Genomic DNA, 14,221 nt, shown 5'->3' with positions numbered 1-14,221 from the left:
CCAATCTGGGAACACTTTTCCAAGCAGATTGATGTTTCAAAACAATCCTACACCATTGAGAAATGTTTTCAAAAAGACCTCAAGAAAAGATGAGGGAGACTGCAGAAGAATGAGGGATACACTATCTGGAGTCAGAAGCAATGAAAATTGCCACGTGTAGATACAGCATTAATGCAACAAGGTACAAGGTAGCAAATTTAATATATTCTACTGGATATGTTTTTGAGGACATTCTTGAAAATTGTATTCACATATTACAAGACCTGGTGTCCCAGTCCGGAAGAGAAAGAATACTTTGAGGGGAATTATCTCTGGAACATTGCCTTGAACCAAACAGGAAAGAAATGTGAACAGCAGTAAGAAGCCAATTACAAGGGAGAAAAGGGAAGCCTTGTTGCACAGACTACTGCAGATACATCTCTCCTCCTAGAACAAAGCAGCCTCTGGAACTAACAGATGGGAACCTGGAAGTGAGAGAGGAAAGCAGATAAACTAAGCTATTTAGGGGCCAAGGATGGCAGTGATGTGGATGCAGCTGAAAGCAACATAGAATGTTTTATTAGCATTAGTTCTGCATTGATTTCAAGTGTTCTTACTTCCCTATAAAATCTGAGACAGCAGATGGTAATCCAGTAAGTTTTATGGGGCAAGAATTAATGAAGGGAAGACTTCAGTTCACCCAAACTACTGTAAGTCTTTAAGAACTACCACAACAGCTTATCGTGTCTCTATTTCTCTGAGGTTTAATTGATAGCTCATTACTCCCAACCTACTGAAGACTAAAAGTGTTTTCCAAGTTCTTCTGCAACGTGAAGAAAAGTTTTCTCATAGCTATACATTACTGAAGGAAGACATGGCTCTGAACACCTAGTAACATGTGACAACTGGAGGAAGCTCTAAGCCTCTAGGTTAGATGAGATGGCCCATGGACCACCATGTTTTGGAGTTCTGTGTTATCATAGCAGACTTAGTTGCTATTTTAATTTCAAGTAGTGTGGATTCTTCACTGCTGATGTTTCCAGAGTCCAACCACAAGTACAAATAAAGCTGTAAAGAACTTCTTGCCACATTCAATGTGCTTTTTCACGTCCAGGAATTTGACAGGCCTTCAATACAATGGTAGATTATTAGCGCTGAAAACAAGACACTGAAGGTGAGTGAAGGCAAGAGAAGCATTAGACTTTTTATAATCATCACCTAAAAATGACTTTGTGTTCTGAATCTACCCGGATTTGATAGATAGCAGACTGTGTGTACACATGTATGTGATGGTGGGGGGCAAGAGTTGTGCATGCTACACCAGTTTTGTGGAATAGATGGAAAACAGTTCAAGATTATACAAAGGAAACTTCACAGTGTTAGAGCTAGGCATATGGTCAAAAGGAGGTATTGTACAGTAATAATATTAACTGAAATACCTGGCCCAAATCCTGAAGGTTTAAAGACAATCTTTGCTCTTTTGCTGTAGGGGAAAACCAGGCTCCAGTGACACTGTCTCCATTAATAAGGTCATGAAGATTAAAGAGAGAAATATAACCTTATGGACTGTTTTGTTGTTTGTTTTTTTTTTTTTTTTTAGCCTTGTGGGTTTGGAGGGGCTCCATACTTACGGGAACAAGGAAACATTCCTAAATGGAGATTACTAAAATGGAGGTGACTACAGATGAAATCCTGTGTTTAAGCAGTCATGAGAGAGACGGAGCCACTAGTGTGATGGAGGTCACATACTGTGAAAATGTGATCCAAGACCCTATTGGGCTAAGTATTTTTTAAGATGAGACAGGAAAATGAACAACATTCATATATGAATCTAAAAAGACCTCACAAAAACCCCTGTACAGCCTTAAGCTGGCTGTGTACAAACCAGCTGAACTCAAACCTAAAGCAGACACAGAGAAGAGCTTTTACAGTAGCCAACAAGGCATAGAACAGCAAGGAGAGCTTGGGCTGTTCAGTGCAAGCAAACAAACACCAAAAGAATTTTAAGCAAGTAGTAAACAGAGTTACATAGCTCAAGGGTAAGATTACATTAGACCATGAACAAAAATATTAGAAACTAGTGGTGAATGAGAATTTCCAATCTCAACTCACTGATGAGCACCTAGAAGTATTGCAACATTCTTCCAATAAACTAACAGGAAAAAGCAAAACACTGTAGAGAAGTCTCTTATATTGAGCTCTAACTCCTATGAACACTGCAGGGCTGATTGCAAACAGAAAGGACTAAAACCAACTATATTGAAGACTGCTTTTAATACTATATTCTTCGTAGATCACTCCAGGGTTCCTTAAATTAGGTTACTGACATGTATACAAAGTAAGCCAGAGACCAGACGTATGTGATCATACTGGATCCTTTACTTTGCTAAAAAAAAAGGTAGACAAAAAGTTATCTTAGTTACGACAAAGGTCACCAGGGAAAGTTTTCTTAACATAACGGTGGATCTGTTACAAAAAGCAGATTTTGTACATACATTGTACATATGTACATTACATGAATGATATATTTAGGCTATTGCATGACAAATTTAGACCAACAAGAAGTTAAAGCTAGCAAAAAGGAGTAATCACATGTCAATACCAGGTGAATTGACTTTCGTTAGGTACACTAAGGGGGACAAGACAAACATTCATAAAGGAAAAAGTTGTAAGTTACACCCACAGCATGGCTGTTGCTTTTTTAAAAGCTATAAAAACCACAAAACATCTTAGTGCATTAACCAAGACCTCAAACTTTGCTTTCTGCTTCAGCAGTTCCTAAGGCACAGTCACATGTAAGGACAATTCGTAAAAATGCATAACATGACCCATTTAGAGCATTAGGAAAAGATTTTTGTAGTATCATCGCTGAATGGTTTGGGTTGGAAGGGACCTTAAAGATCATCCAGTTCCAACCCACATACCACAGGAGGGTTGTTATGGGACACCTCCAAGAGACCAGGTTGCTCAAAGCCCCATCCAACTTGGCCTTGAACACTACCAGGGATGGGGCAGACACAGCTTCTCTGGACAACCTGTGCCAGTGCCTCACCAGCCTCACAGGAAAGAACTTCATCCTAATATCTAATTTAAATCTCTCCTCTGTCAGTTAAAGCCATTCCCCCTTGTCCTATCCCTACATGCCCTTGTAAAAAGTCCATCTCCAGCTTTCTTGTAGTCCCACTTTAGGTACTGGAAGGCCTCTCTAAAGTCTTCCTGGAGCCTTCTCTTCTCCAGGCTTATCAACCCCAACTCTCTCAAGCCTGTTTTCATAGGAGAGATGCTCCAGCCCTCAGCTGTAGCTCAGTTTCCTCACAGTAATCCCATTGACATCAAATTTCCCACTTAATAAAAGGAAGTGTAATTTGGCTTATAGTAGCGGCAAATAACACAGTTTTAAGAGCCAAAAGCGGATGATTTTAATTTGTAGAGCCCTTGTGCATTCATTCAAATTATATTTAAACACATGAACTTTCCTCACAGCATTATCAAGAGCCTACGCCATCTTACAGTGAAGTAAGTGGGTACTTCCGTAGTGTCAAAAAAAATCCACTGAGGTCTTGTGTCTGAGATGTAGAGGGCTGTAAACACAAGATGAAGAGAGTAGCTGGTATATTTCTGCAGCTAGAACAGAATATTTCAGTTGGAAGGGACCTACAATGGTCATTTAGTCCAACTGCCTGAAGTAGAAAAAATTCAATTCTAACAGACCTACAAACATGAAATGCCTACATATTTTAGTCTTGTCTTCTAAGTCTTTTATTTAATTTCAAAAGTGAAACAATTTTACTTTCCAGCTGAAAGCATGCAACACTATGAAAATACCCAGCCTGTATGTAATTGAAAGCACTAAATGTTCCTACTGTGCAATGAGCTGAAGCGACACCAGAAGGTGTATCTTTCCAGGAATTCCTCAGTGACAAAAAAGAACCAGTATTTTCAGAAATGAGGACAAGTTACAACAGATAGCAAAGTAGTTCCATAGCTAATTCTTGATAACTCACGTGTGGAAACAGTGAAGTGCAAATACATCAGAAAAACTGAAAAAGCACCAGGTCTCTACTGTCCAACACAATATAAACAAAGCAAAGTATAACTCCAAGAAATAGAGTGCAGAACACATGCTGGCTTGTGATACAAATTCTGAATATCCAGAATATTTCTACTACAATTTTCTGAGAAGATTAAAAAGCCTCTTTCAAACAAATGCACTGTTTGGCATCTCTGTATTAAATTGACACCACTGACTTTCTTACGTACATAAGCAGACTACTCACAAACACACATATATCAACACTGGAATAGCAAGGCAGATTTATAAAGGGTCTCCTGGGGTTGACAGCATGACTTAAAACTCAGTTAATATCACAGACTATAATAAAAGCATGTTGAATAACTAAACAAAGTTCTGAACAACATCAGAAGTGTTCCTGTCCAGCTGAGTGTAGGAGGCAACAGTTTCCTCAAAAGCACTTCTGTGGAGAACACTTGCCACATCCTTCTGGCTACTTGCCATGCATACTGTAAGCACCCCACCACATTTCTCAACTGGTTGCCTTCTGCCTACTCAGATCCAACTTGGGCAGCAGCAAGAATAAAAATCAGTGGCATCAAGAGCACTGAACACATTAGAACTCCGTGAAGCTTGCACATTGCCCTACTTGGTCTCTCTCTCCCACAAACAGAAGTTTTCTAAAAAGGGAAGAGTCAGGAATTTCTTCTGAAACCATTCCATGTATAAGATGTGTTAATACACTATTTCTGCTAAAGCAGAAGTAAAGAGCACAGCAGAAAGAAGAGGACGGAAAAAGCATTCAGAATGATAATCCACATGCAGAACATATGGACAAGGCTTCATTAAAATGTTCAGTTCATCTCTGCTAGTGCAGAATTGCTCTCTGATATTCGAAAGGATTTAAATCCTTGAAGTCTCTTTTCTTATGAAAGTATTACCTCTCCTACAGATGCCATGAAAGTTGGTCATAAAAATCACAGAATGGTTAAGCTTGGAAGGGACCTCTGGACATCATTTAGTCCATTAGCTCAGAGTAAGCTCAACTAGAGCAGATTGCCTAGGGCCTTCCCTAGTTGGGTATTACAATTTCATTGCCTGGATAATCTCCTCTTCCCTAATCACAGATGGACAGTCAACACTTGACCAGAGATGCTCAAGGGGACCACTTGAAAAACAGTGGCTCTTGAAAGAGAGAGACCTGGATTTCATTAGGACCCAAAGCAACAGGGTGTATAAGCATTTTAAGAGACTGCTACATACAGAGAATGTTAGCCAGACTGCCATTCTTCCCAGCTAGCAGGTGGAAGACTGATGATAACTGCTGGCTAGAAGCTACTATGTATTCCCTTAAGCCGTTCCCCATAAACATACTTGCCCTTTAACCGTACAGGGAAGAATTTCTTGTTTTAGGTCTTCTGGATTCTTTCTGAAGGAGCTGCTCAGCTAGCCACACTGATGAACAAAGGTCTTCGCTCCGTATTTTTTTTTTTCTAATATACAGTGATTCTGTGTCTAGCTCCATAAGTCTCAAAAAGACAAAGGCACCTAGTTTATATTGCAGAAACTAGGGGCACAATTCAGGTAGCAGTTATGATGCCTAATTGTAAGCACATGCAAAGCATTATACTCTGTTTTTACACATCAAACACTCCTTCAGAGACCTAACATATTCGAGGCACCAATTTTGCCAAGCAGTCACCTCGTGTCCGAGATGTACTCAATACAGATGATACTGCAATGCATATAAGCCCCCATTATAGTCAAAGGAAATCAATACATGGTACCTCTGAGGATAATTAGATTTATTAATCTTGACCCAAATTTCATAATACAAGAAAAGCTCCACACATGCATTGCTCCCCAACAAAAACAAAACCTCCAATTATCAACCCCCACAGCCAAAACCCCAATAGCAAAACAAAAAAGACGTAGCTGAAAGCTCAAAGACCCCAGAACCATTGCTAAAAGCGGCAGAGACCAGAGGCTCAGATTAAGTCAAGAGTATGTGTATGTGCACATCACACACATGTTCTAGCCCTGAGGGCAGTAAGTAGCTTTTTAAACATTAACTTCAAGAATCTTTGAGTAGAGACCACTTAGCTGTAGAGAAGATTCCCAGACTTGGAATATCAGTTCAACAGGTATGAACAGATTAAAAATCAAAGAGAAAATAGAGGAATTATCTAGAACAAAGCATTCCACAGCAGCTGAACAGGGTACCATTTCCCCATTCCTCCTTTCCAAAAATGTTCAAGCTGCACATAGATATGAGGAAAAGAAGCAGCATGCAGTGACATGCAATTACATCCTGTATAGCCTGACAGTTCACATCCTAAGTGTGTATCTTATATTTAAGAAGGGATGCTTCAAGTCAGAAGAAAGAAAATGGAAACATAATTTTCCTGCTACCAGTGAGGTCAGCTTTGCCAAGAATGACATACCTCCATTCTGCCATAGAGTATGAGCAAACCAAAGTAAAGCACTGTCACAGGAATAACAAAATTTGAGCTATCCAAAAGTGGGAAGAAATGTGAAATATGCAGAATTCTAGCTGTGGTGAAAGTACAGTTTCATATAAATAGGAATGGGAAGCCTCCAATTTTACAGTATTTTGCTTTGTGTTCACAGTCTGCAAGCAATCCTTATCTTGCATTGAAGTGATGGTAACAGGCTCTTAGAAGGGACAAAACAGGATATAAGTAAGGACATAAAATTCAGGCTGAAGCTGACTATCTATTGAAAGAGGCACTTGTAACCAGACACAGAAGCTAACATCTTACAAGATCTTGTGTTTGGTCAAAGAGGATGACATTCTGCAAATTATCTACATCTTCAGTTTTCACACTTCAGACTTAACTGCATATATCTGTGTATTTATCGTCCTTGCTACCAAACAGCACTGTTATTCTCTTAAATTCTTTCTTGAGGAAGATACCAAATAATTTTTCAGCTTCAGATTTCAGGGTGGAATTCACTTGCACCTTAAGGTCAGAAAAAGCACTAGGCTATCTTGTCTGAATGACTGGAAGAAGTAATTTCTGTAAGAAGTAATTTTACACACCTACCCAAACTGAGACCTAATAACTTGTGTCTTAATAGTTTTAATTCATTTCAAAAGACCAAAGATCCTTTAGGAAGTGGAGGAACTCAGCAGCTCACATTATATTTTTTCCCCCAGTGCTTAATTACCTTTAGCATAACACACTCACACACTATGTTTATTACTCACATTTGCAAAGCTTGAGACTTTTTTGGCCTTGGTTGTTTTTCTGCCTCTCCCTACTATATTAAGGAATCTTGTATTACACAGTAATTTGTTTCCTGTGAATATCTCTCTACAGGTTAGAAACTCTTATTCTGAAGAGTGCCTTGGTCTGGAAGGCATGGTCTCTCAGCCTCATATACCTTACTTTTAACTATCTGCCTTTGCAAAGAAAGCACTTTTTGAACAAAGCCTGTTCGCCCCATTTCCCCTGCAAGCTATTATCATCTGGGTCAGCAGATGTCAAGGAGGGTGGGTTGCCTGGTTTTCTTATTTCTGGAACTACAAAACTATGGAATTAAGACTGAGTAGGAATGCCATGGTGAAATACTGATATCGTAAATTGTTATTTTTAACTGGACTAGCTCCTTACACAATCTTTCAGTTCTACTAGCCTCATAAGACTTGAATGACAGCTTAAAGGGAAAAATTTGTACAGTTTTTGACATAATTTCTACATACAAGGTGGGAATGGTCCTCTTTTCCAGTTTTACAACCAATCTCATTGACATTCCACGTAACACAGATTGTTTTACTCTTAACTGCTAAAGCTATTATTACATATTTAGTGGGATAAAGGAGAACCCACACGTACTGTTTGGGAATCAAATAACAGAAGGATTTACCTGTATTGAAGGTCACATGAATTCTATGCTTGAAATATTAGGTATCAGCTATCTGCATCTCAGTACAGTTGCTAACCAGAACATCAGAGGGAGCTGCACAAGAAGCTCAGATGCTGCTGTTTTACATCTAATGTGTAATACTAGCTTCGCAATATCAAGGTTTGTCTCAAGACCTCTGACATTCTCACTGACACAGCATCTATTAGTGTTCCATGTACCATTAGACAATAAAAATCAGATGCTAATTGCCTACATTTTATTCCTGTCATTCTTCATTACAGCTGGAGAGCCACATAGCATAAAAACATGCCAGCTTTCTGCTCTAATATAGTAGTCCATAAAACATTGCTCCATTTATCTTTCCAACTAGCACTGATTTTTTTGTAACATATGGAAAACCACTTTGTTATCCAATACTCAGTAATCTACCATTCTCCAATCTTTCAGGCAACTTTTGAACAAGAGCAACTTAAGTATATAGCACATGCCAGTAGGGTAGAAAGGAAGGAAAGGAAAATAATACAGTGATTACACACTCCACATTTATGTAGTCACCAAAATTAAGGACTGAGTGGCAATGGGAGAGTGATTTATCACTCAAAGATCGACCTTTGTGTATCAAGGCCAACACAGTTCAGAGCAACTGCAGATAAAAGCTAGTATGTTATTCACTACAAAGAGCAGACATTTGTTTTCTCTTCTTAGCTTAGATGAAACTGATTCAGCTTGACCAAGCACTATCTCTGTGTCACACTGCAGTTTCAAATCAGTAAGACTGGTGTTAAATCTGTCAGCAAATTCTGCATGACTTTGTAGTTCAATGAGAATCTGACTAATAGATTGTGCCATCCTGTCTCAACAAAGGCTTTAGAGATCTTTCAGTAGGCCACCTTAATTGCAGCCACAAGCTCCCAGACATCTAATAAACTTGACATGACAGAGATGATAAAAAGCTACATAAACATCACAATGAGAACATCAGGATTTTGTTCTAGCTGTTCATAAGAACCCTGTCTGCCTTGTAGTGAAACTGGGAAAGTGCTGGGAAAACACAGCATCTTCACCATTATTTTAATTTGTATGTGCTATTCTTTGTTCTAAACATCTTTCACAATACATTTCTCATACTGCATCATTAGCCTGATCTTACTCAGCTCAATTAAACAAACCTCTCAAAATATCTAAAGATATCTCACCCACCCTTAATAAAGAAGCTCAACTTTGCTGAATATTGCTATTAATAATTATTATTAATAATTCTGGCTACATGAAGTTGGGCCAGCTGTAAACCATGACTGCAAGAGACTGCTTTTTCCTCTCTCTTCTGAGACAGATTTTGCGGGGGAAGGAAGAAGCAGGGGGGGAGCAGCTGTGCACTTACAACATCACTGGTCACCAAGGCCAGCTGCCTGCCAGTACTGTTGGAAACTTTCTATATTTCAGAAAGTTTAAACCTTACTTCAACCCAAATAGCTTTTATCCAGATGCAAACAGCATACAGCTTGAAGTGAACATCAAACTACACCACACACGGGTAGTAAAGTTAAATGTTATGGCAGATGCTGAGGTTAATATGGAAAAGAGACAAATAGTACTATAATGGCCTAAAGCACTGCCATAAGAATAGCTGACAACACTTTTAAAAAAGTAATTTGGAGTTCAGATTACTGAAGAGAAAAAAAATCTGGAAACTTTAAAGAGACAGCTTTCTGTCTCTGCTCATATGAAACTAAAATATACTAAAATACAAACTCAATATACCAAAATTTACAAAACAAACCATGAAGCTGGCAGGGGTAATATCAATGAGCACAGGCAGAAGTTCAACAAGACTGTGCGTCATTTAAGTTTTATTTAAAAGGAATCATCATAAGTTCATATTATATAAAATATAAATACAATTGAATGTCTACATAGCCTTCTTCAGGGAGTAAATGTATCATCCTTTGAATGTCTGATCGCAACATAATATCAAGCAATTTTTGTAAGCATCCCCACATATACGTACAGTAAAAATCAGTATTATACCCAATTTCCCATCATTAAAAAGGACTGTATATTTCAATGAGAGAGAAATTTTCTTCTCGTTCTAGTCATAAATGAAATCTTAACTTAAGCCATTAAGCAACCCTCAATAGCAATGCAAACTTCCTAGAGAATAATTTTCAACCTTTTGAACTAAAGGCAAATGAAAACATAAGATACCACACATGCCTACTGGAAATCGCAAGCTGTGCTGGCCTTGGCTGGGGTTGAGTTAATTTTTTTCATTGTAGCTAGTATGGGAGTTGTGCTTAAAATATGGGATTTTGGATTTGTGCTGGAAACAGTACTGACAGTAGAGGGATATTTTAATTACTCCTGAGAACAGCCTGAACATTGCCGAGACCTTTCCTGTTCCTCACTCCATCCCAGCAGGGAGTAGGCTGGGGCTGCTCAATAAGCTGGGAGAGGTTGACAGCTGACCCAAACTGACTCAAGGGATATTCCATACCATATGACATCATGCTCAGCACATAAAGACAGGAGGATAAGAAGGAAGAGGGGGACATCCAGAGTGATGGTGTTTGTCTTCCCAAGTAACTCTAGTGTGTGATAGAGCCCTGCTTTCCTGGAGATGGCTGAACACCTGCCTGACAATGGGAAGCAGTGAATGAATTCCTTGTTCTGCTTTGCTTGTGTGTGTGGTTTTTGCTTTACCCATTAAACCGTCTTCATCTCAACCCGCAAGTTGTTTCAATTCTGCCCTTCCTATTCTCTCCGTTGCCAGCTAGGGTAAACCAAGGAGACAATCTTAACTTTAGATTGATTGCTCTGAGGTAGACCATAAAATTCCAGCAATCTACTGATAAGTTCAAAACTAAAGTTGAGTGAAAAGCATTGCACACTGATTAAAAAATTAAAATAATCCCAAACCAGCACACCAAAATGGCACCTCCTTCCCCACCTACAACTTTCACTAAATAACACGAGTACATACACCCGTTCCTAAAAACATCCTAGTATGTTTAAGCAGAGTCCTATCTATCTCTTGTGGACCATCCCGCCTCACTGCAAAGTAGATAAGAATTGCTCCAAAGTGCAATTTCTAAAAAGAAAACAACTAAAAAAAACAACTCCCCCCCCACCCTGAAAAAAAACCAAACCAACAAACAAAACAAAAAACAAGCCGCACCCATCCAAAACACAGAACCCCAAAGGCCACATGATGTGGATGTCAGGCTCCACATATTCAGCTATGTGTAAACATGAGTTACCCTCAGACTTTATAAATACATTGTATCTATCATTTCTTCCTCTTCTTTCATTACCATTGGCCTTTCTTCTTGGTTACATTTCTCATCCAGGCACAATGTTGAACGGAGCAACAGAAAAAGGCCTAATGTTCCCCCACACTTTCCCAAAGGTTTTAATGGCAGAGTCAATTACACTTGGTCTAGTGCAGCCTCTACATTTAATCACAAACAAGACATCTGTGATTTATTCAACTACAATCCAAATACAATTTATGCCTTTTTAAGCTGAAATAAATCTTGCACTACTGACAGCAACATACACTGTTAATTGCTTGAGAGGTGATGGGTGAGATACCTCTCCCAGAACAGAAGAAAATAGTGTTAGGCATCAAATTCAATTTCTAATCAGTATTTCCCTTACTGATAAACATATATGGATGAACGAAAAGACATCCACCCTAAAAACCCTGTGGGTTTTTTTTTTTTTTTTCTTTCCAGAAAAAGCCTCAAAGTGTTTTCCAAAAATTGAGTTTAAAACCCAAAAAAATAAATAAAAAAATTCAAGGTTCTTGTGTTTTTCTGCAAGAATTAAGCTGTTTAATATTAGCTATGGCCATTGAAAAAGCCAAACCAACAAAGCAACAAAACCCTAAAACTAAGGGACTGCCATCTCATTTCAATCCCTATTACAAGTATAAGCTTCCTGCCCCAAACAGATGAAAACAGCACTCCTCTGTGCAATATTCTCACTGTTTAAACCCCTGCTACTGCTGTTACCGATGGCTATGAATTGACTGTATTTAATTTCCAGTTTAATTTCTCAAATAGGAAGTCACTGTAGTACCACTAGATCACCCTTCGTACAGCATGCTGACTTTTGTATCACTTCTTATTAGTGGTTATGGTCAATAATGTGTCCTACACCCATACCTGTATCTTTACCCTTCAGCAGCTGGAACGCCACTCTGTAATCCTTTACAATAACATTACCTTAGGGCTGTACAAACTTTCAAGAATGAATACTACAGTCCTAAAAATGCAACTGACGTTTTAGCAGCTATGAATTCTGAATTCAGCTGTCCTGGAGAGGACAAACATCCTGTCAGTAATGCATATAATGACAACTGCTAGTAATCCTAGCCTTGTTATCAGGTATATGAGTAACTAAAATGCCCCACAAAACTCAAAAACTTCTGCACTCTCAGAATGTACCTGCCCAACTCTTTCCTGACAAAGTGCATTTCGCTTACCTGCACTGCTGTCTTTCTGCTATTTAGTTTCTCCCCATTAACCACTAGACCCAAGACCTACAAGCTGTTGATCATCCATTTATTCTGTATTATAGCCCAGTTGAATACAAAATAAAAAAAATGTCAGTGATCACTTGCAATGCAGACAAAAGTTTATCTTCAGCATCTTCGACCTACTCCTATAGACAGCAGCAAAAACAATCTTCAAGAGAAGCATTTAAACCTTCTTTCTCAGCTTTTTTTGTAGACACCTGTCTTTTTGAAAATGTATATAGTTTCACACAACAGAAAGTCAACCATTTCCACCTATGCTATTGGCTACAGTGGCTGACCAGATGAGGTTGTAAACTCTTCCAGTTTTCTTATTTCATCCCTGGTGACCACATGGCATCCTGCCATTCTTGTATCCCTCACTGTGTTTTCTTCCCAATCTTAAGTCATCACTTCTTAGAGTGGCTGAAGAAAACATGAGTGTTTCCTAACTCTAGACAGTAAACACAGTCACTCAACATGATCATTTTAACTTTCTCTTCCACCCTACTGAAACAAGTAGTTCTTTATTTGCTGATTGGTTTTGAACAGTTCAAGTGCTTTGGAATTTGTTTCCCTCCTTCTCAGTTCTAGAGCCACCATTTATTTCCAAATGAATGAACTCACTCAACTCCCCTTCTCCTACAAGACATCAACCTGAAATCCTCTGGTTTTCTTCAAAGGAAGTAAAACTAGAAGGAAAGCAGCTACTCCATCTTATCAACCTCTTACAGTGAAGCTGCATCTAAAACGCAGATAACACTAGTCTGTTTTTATATTTCCTTCAAAAGTATCACTAGTTGCAGTCAGCCAGAGCAAACAGCTTCAACTTTAACCCTTGCTGTTAAGTCTCACTCTCATGCTGTTCTCAAAGGAAGGAACCGAGTTTCAGGATGCTGGAACCGTTTGAAAACTCAGAAGCCAGCCACAGAGTCACTACAGTAGCCAAGCATTCAGCTCTCTTACAGCTTAGCCCTACTCAACACCCCTTAAGGACAAGATATCACTTAAAGAACACCTGTATTTTTATTATTGCATTCTTACAAAGCCATGCCTTACAAAGGCAAACCAAACGGACTGACGTTATGCCTGGATAAAGGAAGGCTTTTCTTTTCTTTGTAGGCAGGGTACCATAGTTATTTCGGAAATGTGCTAACTCGCTTTCTACAAGCCAAGCTCCGTGGTCACTAACAACGAGTACACACGCACGCACACACTGAGAAGAGGCGCTCATCTTAAGGCACTCAGTAATTAGAAAAGCAATTATTTACCCTCCCTCCCCATGCCCAGGCAGCAACAGGCAGCACAGCAAGACCCCCGGGGCCCTGCGAATCTGGGGCCACCGGACAACAGCTGCCAGGAGGGTTCGGACACTGAGGCCGCGCCCCTGCTGCCTCCCCCGCCCCTTCCCCAGCTTCACCTCAGGGTCCCCCCCGGGGGGAGGCGGCTCCAGTCCCCCTGTCGCCGCGCTCCCCATCCGCAGGGAAGCACACACGGTACCACGGTGCGGGCGCTGCCAGTGACCGCCGCCCGGCAGGCTCCCACCGCGCCCGGCGCAGAACACCGGCCCTGCCCCGCCGAGTCTCACCTTCCCTCCTGCTCAGGGACATGGCCCTAACAAGCGGCCCGACCTGCCCCCTCCAGCCGGCAGCCCCGAGCACGCGCTCCTTCCTGCTCGCGGCCGCGCCCGTCCGTCACGGCGTCGGCGGCGCGCCATTGGCGGAATGGGCGGCAGAGGCGTGCCCGCGGAGTCGGCTGGGACCCGCGCGGCCCCGCCCCTCCCCCCTCCCGCCCGCCCGCTCGCGGTGGCCGGCGCGGTGCCC

At 40.4% G+C, this 14,221-nt stretch overlaps 1 protein-coding gene across 1 annotated transcript in view; it reads right to left on the bottom strand.

The window, feature by feature from the left end:
- ERICH1 (glutamate rich 1) overlaps positions 1-13,875 on the bottom strand; it is a gene marked incomplete at its 5' end in the record, with an annotated part of 75,245 nt that extends 61,370 nt beyond the window's left edge. Inside the window, 2 exons of the mRNA XM_080615926.1 lie at positions 12,049-12,091; positions 13,819-13,875. Of these exons, the coding sequence (XP_080472052.1) occupies positions 12,049-12,091; positions 13,819-13,875 (100 nt within the window). The remainder of the gene's footprint in view (positions 1-12,048; positions 12,092-13,818) is intronic.
- Between the last annotated feature and the right edge of the window lie 346 nt (positions 13,876-14,221).

The sequence above is a fragment of the Psittacula echo genome (assembly GCF_963264785.1).
Source record: "Psittacula echo genome assembly, chromosome: 4".
NCBI lineage: Eukaryota > Metazoa > Chordata > Aves > Psittaciformes > Psittacidae > Psittacula > Psittacula echo.
The sequence above is the reverse complement of the archived record's forward strand: the minus strand, read 5'-3'. Positions and strand labels throughout refer to the sequence as shown.